Genomic DNA, 12,766 nt, shown 5'->3' on the forward strand with positions numbered 1-12,766 from the left:
GTGCAGGCAGATGTCCTCTCCCCAGGAGCAGCCCTGGGGACTCCTGGCTCTGCCAGCCCTTGTACCTTGCCCCGGTTTCCCGCAGCCCTGGGAGGAAGCTCCCTTTGTTTGCTTGGTTGCAAGTGACTTTCTCTGCTTGTTCCTGCTACGAGCTGCCGGGGCAGGGAGAGGAGTGCGGCAGCAGCGGCTGGGCTGGGACCCTGTGTGGGACACAGGCTGGGGGCTGGTGGGCAGCCTGGGGCTGCTTCCCAGCTGGCCCGTGTGCTCTGTGCCTCAGTTTCCCTATCTGCGAGTGGGTGTGGTGCCCTGAGGGAGGGCCCTCTGGCCCTCCGCCCCTCTGTGGGCCGGACCGGGCCAGCACTGGGCACTGGGCTGGGCTGAGCTCCTCTGGCTCCTGAGCAGCCCCAGCTGAAGCCACTCCAGGAGCCGCTGCTCTGCGACAGGGAGGTAAGTGCAGACTGACCCTTCTGCTCCCAGCCACCAGCCTGAAGGACCCGAGCCCCCCACACCCCAGGGCTGGCCTGTCCCCAGAGCACCCACCCCAAGGCACCTCCATCCCATGGGGACTGGGGAGAGCCCACGGCTCCCCTGGAGCTGCACGGGGGACGCTCGCTCTGGTTCCCATCCGTGCTCACCCCAGGGTCCTGCACTCAGCAGCATGGGGGTCTCTGTGCCGATGCCCTGCACGGGGGAAGGCTCTGCCATCCTCTCCGGAGGCCGCTGCCAGCGGGGCAGCTCCTGATGGGGCTATCTCCATCACCCCGTTCGCCCCATCCTTCCCCACCTCCTCCCTCGTGACCTTTCCCCGGGCACAGATAAGTGGGGCTGGGTTTACAACCCTGCGCCTGGGCTGTAAAGTGAGGGTGAAGGTCACCCCAGGGACTGCGGCTGCCCTGTAAAAGACAGGTGAGGGACGGCTGGAGCGTGGGGGGAAAGCGGCACAGTCTTTCGTGGGAGCCCGGGCTCCTCCATCCTCAGCCTGTCCCCTCCCTGCCCCGGCTTCCCCTTGCCAGGAAGGAGGGAGGAAGCGGAGGCTGAATTTGTCCCTGCCCCAAGAACAGGATCCAGGTGTCCACATTTCCTGGCCGGGCCCCTGCTTCCCCCGCAGTGGTGGGCAGGAGCCTAGTGTCCTGCTGGCCCCCAATCCACACTATGAGGTCCTGGGTGCCAGGGTGCCCTGGGAAGGACCCCTCTGCGCCATTGCGGATGCACGGCTGCTGTGTCCCCTGACCCTGGGGACTGCCAGCCCCAGCACGGTGCCTGGGGGAGCCGGGCACGGCAGGGTCAGGGAGCAGCCAAGGTCCCAGCTGCATCCCCCTGGCCAAGGGCCACATCCTGCCCTGCCCCATGCCGGGCTCTGCTGGTGCTTCAAGCCTTGCCATGTGTCTCAGCGGGACCGTGGCCCCAGGTGCTGGGACCCCCTGCTCTCCCTGGGGCCCTTCTGAGCCTCTAAGGGTGGGGGGCAGCCAGTGGCCCAGGGGCTGCTGAGAACCAGAGGGGTGTCTGGGGGAAGGGGCTGCGTGTCCGTGGCTGCAGCCCCCTCTCCGCTCTGCCCCAGAGTCTCCCAGCCATGGAAGCCACCACCTCGCTGCTGGATGCCGATGCGGTCGGGGACCTGGTGCTGCTGGACCCGCTCACTGAGGAGTCGCTGCTCCACACCCTGCAGGAGCGCTTCCGCCGCAGCGACATCTATGTGGGCGCTGGGCTGGGGGCAGGGGTTTTGGGGTGGGGATGAGGAGCAGGGGAGGGTGTGGGGAGCGAGGTAAGGTCTCTGGGGTGGGGAGCGCCAGGATCTGGGCTGGGTCCTGCCGGCCCTGCACCTACAACGTCCCGCTTGCCTGCAGACGTACATTGGGAACGTGGTGATCTCAGTGAACCCATATCAGTCCCTGCCCATCTACACCCCCGAGAAGGTGCAGGAGTACCGCAACTGCAACTTCTTCGCTGTGAAGCCCCACATGTGAGTACGGGGAGCCCAGCAGCCCTGGGGATCCCACAAGTCCCCCTGGATCCTGCCAAGGGCTTTGCTGACAGGCGAGCCTGGGGTTTCAGGGTCTCAGGAGTCCACTCAGGGCGGCCTCACAGCCACAGGGAGGGCTCTTGGCATTTCCTGAAGCCCCCGGACCCCTCCAGCCCCCTTCTAACCTCTCCTCATCCCCAGCTACGCTATCGCTGACGATGCCTACCGCTCGCTGCGGGACCGGGACAGGGACCAGTGCATCCTCATCACTGGCGAGAGTGGGGCTGGCAAGACAGGTAGAGCCGGGGCTGCCGCTGGGCGCTCGCGGGGCTGTGAGGGGCTCGTGGGACAGGCGGACATTGCCCCGGCACCCACGGCCCCTCGCCCGCAGAGGCCAGCAAGCTGGTGATGTCCTACGTGGCGGCTGTGTGCAGCAAAGGGGAGGAGGTGGACAGGGTGAAGGAGCAGCTCCTGCAGTCCAACCCCGTGCTGGAGGGTAAGTCCCTTGCACCCCATCCCCGGGCTCAGCACAGTACCCCCAGACCTCGCTGACCGGGCACGGCTGACACCGCGTAACCCCGTCCTCCCACAGCCTTCGGAAATGCCAAGACTGTCCGCAACGACAACTCCTCCCGATTCGTGAGTGATCAGGGAACTGGGACGGTGCAGCCACATCCCGTGGGGCTGGAAGCGTGGCAGGGACCAGGGACGTGGGGAGCGGAGCTGCCGTCACCCCTGCCCTGACCCCAGCTCTGTCCCTCAGGGCAAGTACATGGACGTGGAGTTCGACTTCAAGGGGGAGCCCCTGGGAGGGGTCATTAGCAACTGTGAGTACCGATCACCCGTCCTGGGGGGTCCCACCCCACACGCCCCAGTGACACTGAACCCTGCCCGCAGACCTGCTGGAGAAATCCCGCGTCATCCGGCACGTGAAGGGCGAGAGGAACTTCCATATCTTCTACCAGCTCCTGGCCGGGGGCTCGGCACAGCTGCTCCGTAGGTCCAGCCCCCCAGCACAGGGGAGCGGGGGGGGGGGGGGTCTAGAGTCCTGGGGGGACCATGGCTGAGCTGTCTCCCCCCACCCCCAGAGCAGCTGAAGCTCCGCCAGGATTGCCGGCACTACGGCTACCTGAACCGGGAGAGCTCTGGCCTGCCCGGCGTGGATGATGCAGCCAACTTCCATGCCATGCAGGTACCACCAGCCGGGACCTGGGGTCCAGGAAGCTGTGACATACACCCACCCCCCATCAAAACACCCTGGGGCCATCCCTATCCCCCTGAGCTGCCTGTGTCTGTCCCCAGGATGCCATGAGGGTCATTGGCTTCTCGCCCGCCGAGGTGACGGCGCTGCTGGAGGTGACGGCCGTGGTGCTCAAGCTGGGCAATGTGCAGCTGAGCAGCAGCTACCAGGCCAGCGGGATGGAGGCCAGCAGCATCACCGAGCCACAGGGTAGGGACAGGGATAGGCCTGGGGTGGGGGCCCCTGCTCGGCCCCCCGCTCAGCCCCAGCATTGCTGCCTCCTTGCGCAGAGCTGCAGGAGATCTGCGAGCTGATCGGGCTGGACCCCGGCATCCTGGAGCGGGCACTGTGCTCCCGCACGGTGAAGGCACGGGATGAGACGGTGCTCACCACCCTCAGCGTCCCCCAGGTGAGCAGGACCGTCCCCTGCCATGGGGGTGATGCCCAGCAGCCCCCCAGGAGCTGGCACGAACCCCTTGCCCCTCTCTCCAGGGCTACTATGGCCGTGACGCGCTGGCCAAGAACATCTACAGCCGCCTCTTTGACTGGCTGGTGAACCGCATCAACACCAGCATCCAGGTGAATGCCTGGGGTGACAGGCACCGTCTGTTCTGGTCGGGGTCCTGGACCCCCACCCCACATGGGGCCGGGACACAGGTCAGCGCCCCACTGTCTCCCCAGGTGAAGCCAGGCAAGCAGAGGAAGGTGATGGGTGTCCTGGACATCTACGGCTTTGAGATCTTCCAGGTGAGTGCAGGGTCCACCCAGCCCCATCCTGCTGCTGGGGGCACCGGGGGCAGCGGGTAGGACATGGGGCAGGGCTGGGGGTTTGGGTGTGACCTGACACACAGGACCCTTCTCTTGCAGGACAATGGCTTTGAGCAATTTATCATCAACTACTGCAATGAGAAGTTGCAGCAGATCTTCATCCTGATGACCCTGAAGGAGGAGCAGGAGGAATACATCCGAGAGGTACCCCCGGCCCGTGCCGGTCGGGCTGGATGCAGCCCCTCTGCCTGTGCCAGAGCACGGTCCCAAGGAGCGTTGGCTCCCCCGGGGATGGGGAAGTGCCGGAGACGGCTCCGCAGCACGTCCCTCCCTCGCCCCGCTCCCTGCCGGGAGCAGATTCAATAGCAGGAAGGCAGGGAGGGATTCAGGATCCCCGTCCCTGTGGCCGGACGTCCGGTTCCTGCCCCACATCAGCTGGGGGGTGTCCGTGGGGAAGGGTCTGTACACCACATCTCTGGGGGTCTGCATGTCTGACTCCCATCTGCTCCCAGGGCATCCAATGGACCCCGGTGGAGTTTTTCGACAACAGCATCATCTGCAACTTGATTGAGAACGTGAGTTGCCCCCCAGTGCTGGGGGCCCGGGTCGGGGTCCCAGCTCCCCCCCATCGCGAGTTCAGGCTGAGCAGAGCCCAGAGCAGCCCCGGTTCAATGGAGCCGCTGCGTGGGGCTGGTTTGGGGTCACAATGTCCATCATGGCACAGAGCAAGTGCGGGATCCTGGCCATGCTGGATGAGGAGTGCCTGCGGCCCGGCGTGGTCAACGAGGACACCTTCCTCACCAAGCTGAACCAGCTCTTCGCCACCCACAAGCACTACGAGAGCCGGGAGACCCAGAACGCCCGGCACGTCATGGATGCCAGCCTGCCGCTGCAGTGCTTCCGCATCCACCACTACGCCGGCAAGGTCCGCCAGCGGCCAGGGGCACCCTCAGTCCCAGCCCCAACAGGGGCAGCCGGGACCCCCCGGCTCCTCTTCCCGGCTTTGCATGGGAGATGCGGGGCTGGACTGGGAACGGGCACGGAGACCCTAAACCGTAACTGGCTCACTCCCTGCTCCCTCCCCGAGCGCTGACCCCCCATGCACCCCGCTGAGTGCTGACCTCCGTTCCCACGCCCAGGTGACCTACAACGTGACGGGCTTCATCGAGAGGAACAATGACCTGCTCTTCCGAGACCTCTCGCAGGCCATGTGGGCTGCCCGGCACACGCTGCTGCGCTCCCTCTTCCCCGAGGGAGACCCCCAGAAGGTCTCCCTCAAGCTGCCCCCCACCGCTGGCTTCCAGTTCAAGGCCTCGGTGGCAACGCTGATGAAGAACCTCTACTCCAAGAACCCCAACTACATCAGGTACCGGCCCCGGGGGGAGCCCTGACCCCAGCCCTGGTGCCAGCCGGACGCCCCCCCAGCCCACCGCTGCCCTCCCCAGGTGCATCAAGCCCAACGAGACCAAAACGGCGATGGTCTTCACGCCGGAGCTGGTGCTGGCGCAGATCCGGTACCTGGGGCTGATGGAGAACGTGCGGGTGCGGCGGGCTGGCTACGCCTTCCGGCAGCTCTACGGCCCCTTCCTGGAGCGCTACAAGATGCTCAGCCCCCGGACCTGGCCGCGCTGGGCCGGCAACGACAGGTACGGGGCTGGGCCAGACCGCGAGCGTGTCTGGTGGCCCTCCGGCACGGGGGCTGCGGGGCTCTGACCAGCCTCGTCCCCCATCATGGTGCAGGGAGGGGGCTGAGGTGCTGCTGGCGGAGCTGGCGTTCCCCCCCGAGGAGTTAGCCTTCGGCCACACCAAGATCTTCATCCGCTCACCGCGCACCGTGAGTACGGGGATGGGGAAGTGGGGGGGACCCTGCTACGGGGCAGTCACGCTGCTGGGGGGGCATGGCCTCACCCAGAGCAGGTCCCTGCTGGTAGCCCCAAGCCTGTCCCAGGGGGTCCTGGGTGATGCCGTGGCCCCTGGAGGTGGCTCCCGGCTGGGGTCCTTGTCCCCGCTCCGCACCCCAGTGCTCACCCTGGCTGTCCCCAGCTCTTCGACCTGGAGGGGTCACGCCAGGAGCGCGTGGTCCAGCTCGCCACCCTGATCCAGAAGATGTTTCGGGGCTGGCGGTGCCGGACCCAGTACCAGCTGATGCGCAAGAGCCAGATCATCATCTCTGCCTGGTTCCGGGGCCACGTGGTGAGGAGGGGGGTCCCAGCCACGCTTCCCCTGCCTGTCCGTCTCTCCCTGGGCAGGGGTCCCCAGCTCTCCCAAGGCCCCCGTCTCACCCCACCTCTCCCCACCGCAGCAAAAGAACAAGTACAAGCAGATGAAGCGGTCAGCACTGGTCATCCAGGCGTACGCACGGGGCTGGAAGGTGAGGGCTGGGCACCCCGGAGCTGCTGGCCGGGGACGGCACGTCTCCCAGCGTGGGCAGTGGGGGGGGGTGGGGGGGCGCAGCGGGGAGGGGCTGGGGGCTCCACGTGCCCCATGGTGGGACCAGATTGATCTCCTCTCTCCATCTTCCGTCTGTCTCTCCCGCCTCTCTCCTGCCTCTCTCCCTCTCGCTCCATATCTGTGTTGGTGTCTCCCCACCTCGGGCTCCCCGGGCTCTCACCCCCCGCAGTCTCGCCGGCTCCTCCGGGAGCTGAAGTACCAGAGTCACCGTCACGCGGCCGCCACCACCATTGCTGCTTACTGGAGAGGGTACCAGGTAACGGGGCCAGCCCCGCTGTGGGGCCGCATGCCCTGCCCGCTGCCTGTCCTGCTGTCCACGCCGCTGTGTCTGTCTGTCTGCCCCCCCCCGGCTCCTGCCCACCCTGTCGGGCTGCAGCAGCTGTCCTCTCTACTGGGACCAAACAGGGGCAGGAGGGAGGGACACCCATGTCCCACGGGGGTTGGCAGCGGGAGGGTGGCGAGGTCCCATGTCCCCACTACTGCCGCCACTGACAGCTGTCTCCGGCAGGTCCGCAGGGCGTACAGGAGGTATTTCCGCTCCGCGGCCAGCACCTGCTTGGCCAACTTCATCTACCGGCGGCTGGTAAGTGGGGACGGGGGGAATGGGGGCACGGCACCTCCCCAGCCCTCTGCCCCTGGGGCTGGATCAAGGACCCTCCCGACCCCCTGCTGCGTTGCCACCCCCAGGTGCAGAAGTTCCTGATGGGGCTGAGGAGGAACCTCCCGCCGCTGGCGGTGCTGGACCGGACCTGGCCCCCTGCGCCATACAAGTTCCTGGCTGAAGCCAACCAGGAGCTGCGGAGCATCTTCTACCGCTGGAAGGTGGGAGCAGGGGGGATGGGGAGGCATGGGAGGCTCCCACTGGGACCTTGCATCCCTCTGCGCCAGCCCCTGCCAGGGGTCTTTGCCGGCACCGAATCGCCCCCTCCCTCGGCAGTGCAAGAAGTACCGGGAGCAGCTGACGCCGCAGCGCCGGACCCTGCTGCAGGCCAAGCTCTGCGCCAGCGAGCTCTTCAAGGACAAGAAGAAGCTCTACTCCAAAAGGTGCCGGGGACGGGGGCTGGCGGGGGGTGGGGGGGGTGTGCACGGGGCGGTGCTGGCTGACGGCCCCATCCCCAGCCTGCAGCAGCCCTTCCAGGGCGAGTACCTGGGGCTGACGCAGAACCCCAAGTACCAGAAGCTCCACGCTGTGGCCAAGGACAAGCTGGTGATGGCCGACACCGTGAGGAAGGTGAACAGAGCCAGCGGCAAGGTGAGCCCCGTCCCCATTGCCACCGCACCGGGAGGGGTGCGGGGCCGCGCTGACCACCCCCCCCGCCCGCAGACGGTCCCACGCCTGCTGCTGCTCACCACCGAGCACCTGGTCCTGGCCGACCCCAAGGCCGCCCAGCCCAAGACCGTGCTCAGCCTGGCCGACATCCGCAGCGTCTCCGTCACCCGCTTCTCCGACGGCTTCCTGGCCCTGCACCTCAAGGAGGTACCTGGGGGGGGGGGGGGGCCCCTGGGGGCACAGGGGAGCCCTGCGGGACTGAACCCCCCCCTCTCCCCGCAGACCTCCACGGTGGGGTCCAAGGGCGACTTCCTGCTCGTCAGCAACCACCTCATCGAGCTGGTGACGCGCCTGCACCAGACCCTCCTGGACACCACAGCGCAGGCCCTGTCGCTGCACATCGCCGACCAGTACGGGCGGGGCGGGGTGGGGTGGGGTGGGGCCTGTGGGGTGGGGCCTGTGGGGTGGGGCGGGGTGGGGCCACAGGGGTGGGGCCACAGGGGTGGGGCGGGGCAGGGTGGGGTGGGGCCACTGGGGTGGGGCGGGGCAGGGTGGGGTGGGGCCTGTGGGGTGGGGCCAGCAGGGGCGGGGCCAACAGCACAGGGTGCAGGTTGGGGTGGGTGGGGCATGAGCAGGAACGTCCTGATTGGCTGCGGCAGGCAGCCCCTGGGAGGCGGTGGGTAAAGGGAGGCAGCTCATTGGGCAGGAGGGGGGCGGGGCTGGGTGTGTCCCCACCCCCTGCCCTGACACCACCCCCACCCCCCCCCCAGGTTCTCCACCCGCTTCCAGAAGGGCGACATGGCCGTCACCGTGGTGGAGTCGGCCAAGGCGGGCAGCGACGTCCCCGTCTGCAAGAAGCGGGGCAGCCACAAGATGGAGGTCCTGGTCCACTGAGGGGACCCCCACCCACGCACCGACACCCCCACCCACCTTGTGTCCTCCCCCTGCCCTGCCAGGGCCTCGCGCTGCCCAGTGCAAACGCATTAAAGACGTGCTCTGCTGTGGGTACCTGGGCGGTGTCGCAGTGGGTGCCCCCGTTCTGGGGGGGGCCAGGGCCCCGGGACGCGGCGCTGCGGTGCTGGAGGCAGCCGCAGGGATGGAGCCCCCCCCATCCCCGGTCCCCTGCCTTTCCTGCTGCCTGATTGCGGCCAGCGCTCGGCTCGGCGGTGATTGGAAAGGCCCCAAATTGCGGCCACTTTTCCCATTAAGTAAGAAAGCAGCTCGCTCTGCCGCAGAGGCAATTTCTGGGTGGCCGCGGGTGGCTGGCACGTGAGGTCCTCGGCACCCGCCTGCCTGCGCTGCCCATCCCCATCTCCCCCTGCCCAGGGTCCCCCACCGTGCGCAGAGCGCTCCCCGATGCGTCCCCCCCTCGCCCATCTGCGCCGGCAGCCCTCCCTGCACTGGCACCACAACTCCCGGGCTGGTGCTGCCGCTGCGTTTGGGGACCGGGGCTGTGGCCCAGAGTGGAGCAGGGGCACAGGGAGAAGCCACCGCACGGCCCCGGTGCCACCGCTGCAGCCCGTGTCCCACAGGACCTCGGCCAGTCCTGCAGCCCCCAGGAGCCGGGGTCCCTGCATGGCTCCCACAGCAGCCCCCCCCCCGCCTTTTCTCTCCCGCGCTCATCAAGCTCTCAGAGAGGATTTTTTTTCCTGTCCCAACACGTCACCCGCATTACCTTCGGGAGCTGACAACTCCCTGTCACGTCAGCATCAGCACCAGCTTCCAGGTGGGCCCTGGAGCATTGATGTGGTTTGTCGTGCACGGGGGGCATGTGTGGGCACGCGTGCCAGGGTACTTGGGCAGCGATTGCACGCAGGGGGGGCACGTGTGTGTGCGCAGGGGCAATTGATGGCATGGATGTGCCCCGGCTCTGAGGGCTCCCCCCCTTCCCGCCGTGGGCTGCGTCACGTCTCAGCACAGGGACCGTCCTGCCCGTGCACAGCGAGGGGCGAAAGCTGTAAACAAGCCCGCCGCAGCCCGGGGCACCGCAGCTCTTTGCGGCTGCATCGCACTTGGCACCACACAAGTAGGTGTCATTAATTAATTAGACCATCTCTGGCCAGGCTCCGATTTAATTAACGTCCCCAGCACTGCAGATGCTGCCCTGCCCGGGGCTGCGCTGCCACGTGAGCCACCGCTGCCGGGCTGCCTTCCCGCGGGATCGCCGCAGCTGCCGGCGCAGCCGCCTGTTGCTCAGGCTGAAGTCGGCGGCTCTCACTTGTTGGCCTGCGTGTTCCCCCCGACTTTTCCTCCCCATCTTCCATCTCTGCGCACCCTGGCACCCTCGCTGGGGCAAGGGCATGGAGGTGCTTTGGGTGGCTGGGGATGGGGATTAGGGTGCAGATCAAAGCCAGGCTCCCAGGAGGCCGAGTTGGGGGGTGGGGGGAGCTGGGGGTGCTGGCCCTGTCTGGGGGTTCTGGGGAACAGCAGCCCCATGGTGCTGGACCTGGAGCTGCCAGGGCCCGTCAGAGCTGGGACCGCTCCCCACAGGCAGCACGGGACCGGGCAGGCCAGGAGCCCCGGAATGGGGCTGGGGGAGACAGGCAGGGTGTGCGGTACAGAGACCTCTGTGTGTGTGCACACGTGTGCTCGTGTGTGCAGTTGTCATTGTATGTGCATGCAGATGAATGTATGCATGTGTGCACGTGTGTGCATCGTGCGTGTGTGGTGGGAGCCCGGCTGATCCCCACTGCGGTGCGAGACCTCCCGAAGCCCGGCTGCAGAGCAACTGCCAGCAGCTGTGCCAGCATGGCAGACAGGACCGCTCCCACCGCGCGTGTCCCCACACGTGCCAACGGCTGTGTCGTGCTTGGGTGCGTGTGTCCCCCCATGTCTGTGGCACGAGGAGGGGCCAGGGGCTGCGTGGGCACAGTGCCTCTGTGCTGGCCCCCTACCACGGGACGCAGCGGCGAGGTGGGGAGCTGGTGTGCCTGCGTGGGCGCACTTGTGTCATGGTGTGACTCTGCGTGTGTAACGGGTGCCTGCGTGGGCGTGAAGCTGCAGGGTGGGGGGGTACCACCCCCCCAGCCCCCATTGGCGGCTCTCCTCTCGCACACCCACGCTGTGCCATGGGCAGAGCCCCTTATTTAACTCCGCACAGCAGCCAGCACCCCAGTACTTCACCTCCCGGCTGAGCCCACATCGGCGCAGCCTGCGGCCGCTGCCCACCTCGCCTCGTCGCCTGCTCCACAGCCGCCAGCAGCAAGGGACTTGAGGGACGCTCTGCTCCCAGCTCTGCACCAGGCAACACCTGAGGGCTCAGCAGGTCTGTGCCCCACAGCACCCGGTCCTGGGGGGGTCCTGGGGGGCTGCTGTGTCACATCCTTGCCCGGCTCTGGCTGGGAGAAGGCAGAAGGGTGGAGGGGGAAGTTGGTGAAGGTGCTGGGGAGGGCACAGGCTGGGAGGAGAGATGCTGCTTGAATTTGGGGAGGGCTTGGGGGGGCTCTGGAAGTAAGCCTGGGTCTGGGATCAGGGTGTCAGCAAGCGTGTATGTGCTACTGCATGTGTGAGGGCACACACGTGTGTGTTAACACAGATGAATGTGCAGAACCGAGTCCAAGCCTGTGTCTGTGATCCATGTGTGCCCGTGCTTGGTCGTGTGTGTGTGTTTGCACAGTCCAGCTGGCGCGTGACTGCACAAACGCAGCACCACGGGCACGAGCGGTGGCATGGGACCCCCAGGTCTGCAGTGGAGCCGTGTCGCCCTACACCCCCCTGCACCCCCCTGCACCCCTGCAATGCATCCCCCATACCGTGCTCCCCCTGCACCCCGTAAGGCACCCCCGTGCTGCAGCCCCCCTCCCCAGGGCGCTGGCAGGGTGCTGCCAGCCGGCAGCTCGCTGGGGGGGGGCGGGATTTGTTGTCCCCCACTCCTCGCCGCCCCCGGGAAGCTGCGTGGTTCCTCTGGCCGCAGACACGGGCGGGGGTCCCACCGCCCCCTGCCCCCCCCCCCCCCGTCTCCCGTGTCGCTGCTTTCCCTCCCCAGCGCTTGACTCGGGGCCGGGCTCGTCCCGGGCACCCCCGCGGAGGGGGCGCTGGCTCGGGGCGGCCCCCGGGGCCCCGCCGCTCCGCCGCTGACCGCCGCCCCCAGGCCCCCCCGAGGATGAGGAGCCGCCCGGCGCTGGCTGCGCTGCTCGTCCTGGCGCTGCCGCTCGCCCTCGCCCGCCCCCCCGCCGCCGCCGCCCCGCCGGGCCCCGCGCCCCCCGCACAGGTAGGGCCGCCGGGGAGGGGGCGGCGGGCGGACCCCGGACCCCCGGGAACCCCGGACCGCTCAGCCGCTCCGCTTCCCGCAGGGGATGCCCGTCCCGGAGCCGCTGCCCTGGAGAGACCGCGGCATCCCCGGGGCCGCCTACGCCGCCCTGCTGCAGCTGCTGCGGGAGGAGGACGCCGGTGAGGGCCGGGGGGGGCTGCGAGGGTCGGGGGGTCCGGCCGGTCCCGCTCCGGCCGCCGCCCCACCGGCGCCGCTCACCCGCTTCGGTCTCTTCCAGGTCCGCCCGCGGCTCCGCAGAAGCGTAAGTCCCGCCCGGTCCCGGTCCCGGCGCCGCAGCCGGGCCCCGCGGCGCTGACGGCGGGTCTCTCCGCAGGAGACATGCACGACTTCTTCGTGGGGCTCATGGGGAAGCGGGCGGCGGAGCCCGGGCGGCCGGCGGGGCAGGGGAGCGGCGGCCCGTCCCCCCGGTGCTCCCCGGGACCCTCCGCGGCCGGCGGGGCCCCGCTGCGGGCGGCGTGAGCCGCGGGCCGAGCCGGCGGGGCTGGACGGGTCTCGCCCCGCGGCCCCCCACCCCGTACCCACGGGGGCTCCGGCTGTGCCCCGTGGCGAGGCACCGGTCACCGGGGACTGCGCTGCGGCGGCGGTACCGGCTGCGGGGGCGTCCCGGGCGCGCCGCCGCCCACGGACCGTGGAGCCGTCGTGGAACCCGCCGGGGCTGGAGCACCCACACCTACAGCTGCGCCTGTCCGTACACCCGTGCACGTACACCTGTACCTGTATACATACACCTGTTTGCGTACGCCCGTGTACGTACACCCGTATACACCCACCCGTGCGGGACACGCGCCCGGACTGTCTCTGTGTCTT

At 68.5% G+C, this 12,766-nt stretch overlaps 3 protein-coding genes across 3 annotated transcripts in view; 2 read left to right on the top strand and 1 right to left on the bottom strand.

The window, feature by feature from the left end:
- LRP1 (LDL receptor related protein 1) overlaps positions 1-12,766 on the bottom strand; it is a 183,774-nt gene that overhangs the window by 118,691 nt on the left and 52,317 nt on the right. The window lies entirely within an intron of this gene.
- Positions 343-8,680, top strand: MYO1A (myosin IA). The gene is made up of 29 exons (XM_054807291.1): positions 343-447; positions 1,559-1,693; positions 1,845-1,960; positions 2,162-2,256; positions 2,352-2,456; positions 2,553-2,599; positions 2,724-2,787; positions 2,858-2,956; positions 3,049-3,152; positions 3,263-3,410; positions 3,491-3,609; positions 3,693-3,779; positions 3,882-3,947; positions 4,068-4,172; positions 4,481-4,543; positions 4,693-4,893; positions 5,108-5,334; positions 5,414-5,614; positions 5,709-5,802; positions 6,012-6,161; positions 6,271-6,339; positions 6,589-6,675; positions 6,928-7,002; positions 7,107-7,241; positions 7,357-7,463; positions 7,539-7,671; positions 7,744-7,896; positions 7,972-8,099; positions 8,460-8,680. The coding sequence occupies exons 2-29, from the start codon at positions 1,571-1,573 to the stop codon at positions 8,581-8,583; spliced, it is 3,225 nt and encodes a 1,074-aa protein (XP_054663266.1). The 5' UTR covers positions 343-447; positions 1,559-1,570; the 3' UTR covers positions 8,584-8,680.
- On the top strand, positions 10,925-12,739 carry LOC129198188 (translation initiation factor IF-2-like). The gene is made up of 4 exons (XM_054807314.1): positions 10,925-10,954; positions 11,780-11,899; positions 11,982-12,078; positions 12,177-12,739. Exons 2-4 carry the CDS (start codon positions 11,792-11,794, stop codon positions 12,416-12,418), a joined length of 447 nt encoding a protein of 148 aa, XP_054663289.1. The 5' UTR covers positions 10,925-10,954; positions 11,780-11,791; the 3' UTR covers positions 12,419-12,739.

The sequence above is a fragment of the Grus americana genome, chromosome 31 (genome assembly GCF_028858705.1).
Source record: "Grus americana isolate bGruAme1 chromosome 31, bGruAme1.mat, whole genome shotgun sequence".
Lineage (NCBI taxonomy): Eukaryota > Metazoa > Chordata > Aves > Gruiformes > Gruidae > Grus > Grus americana.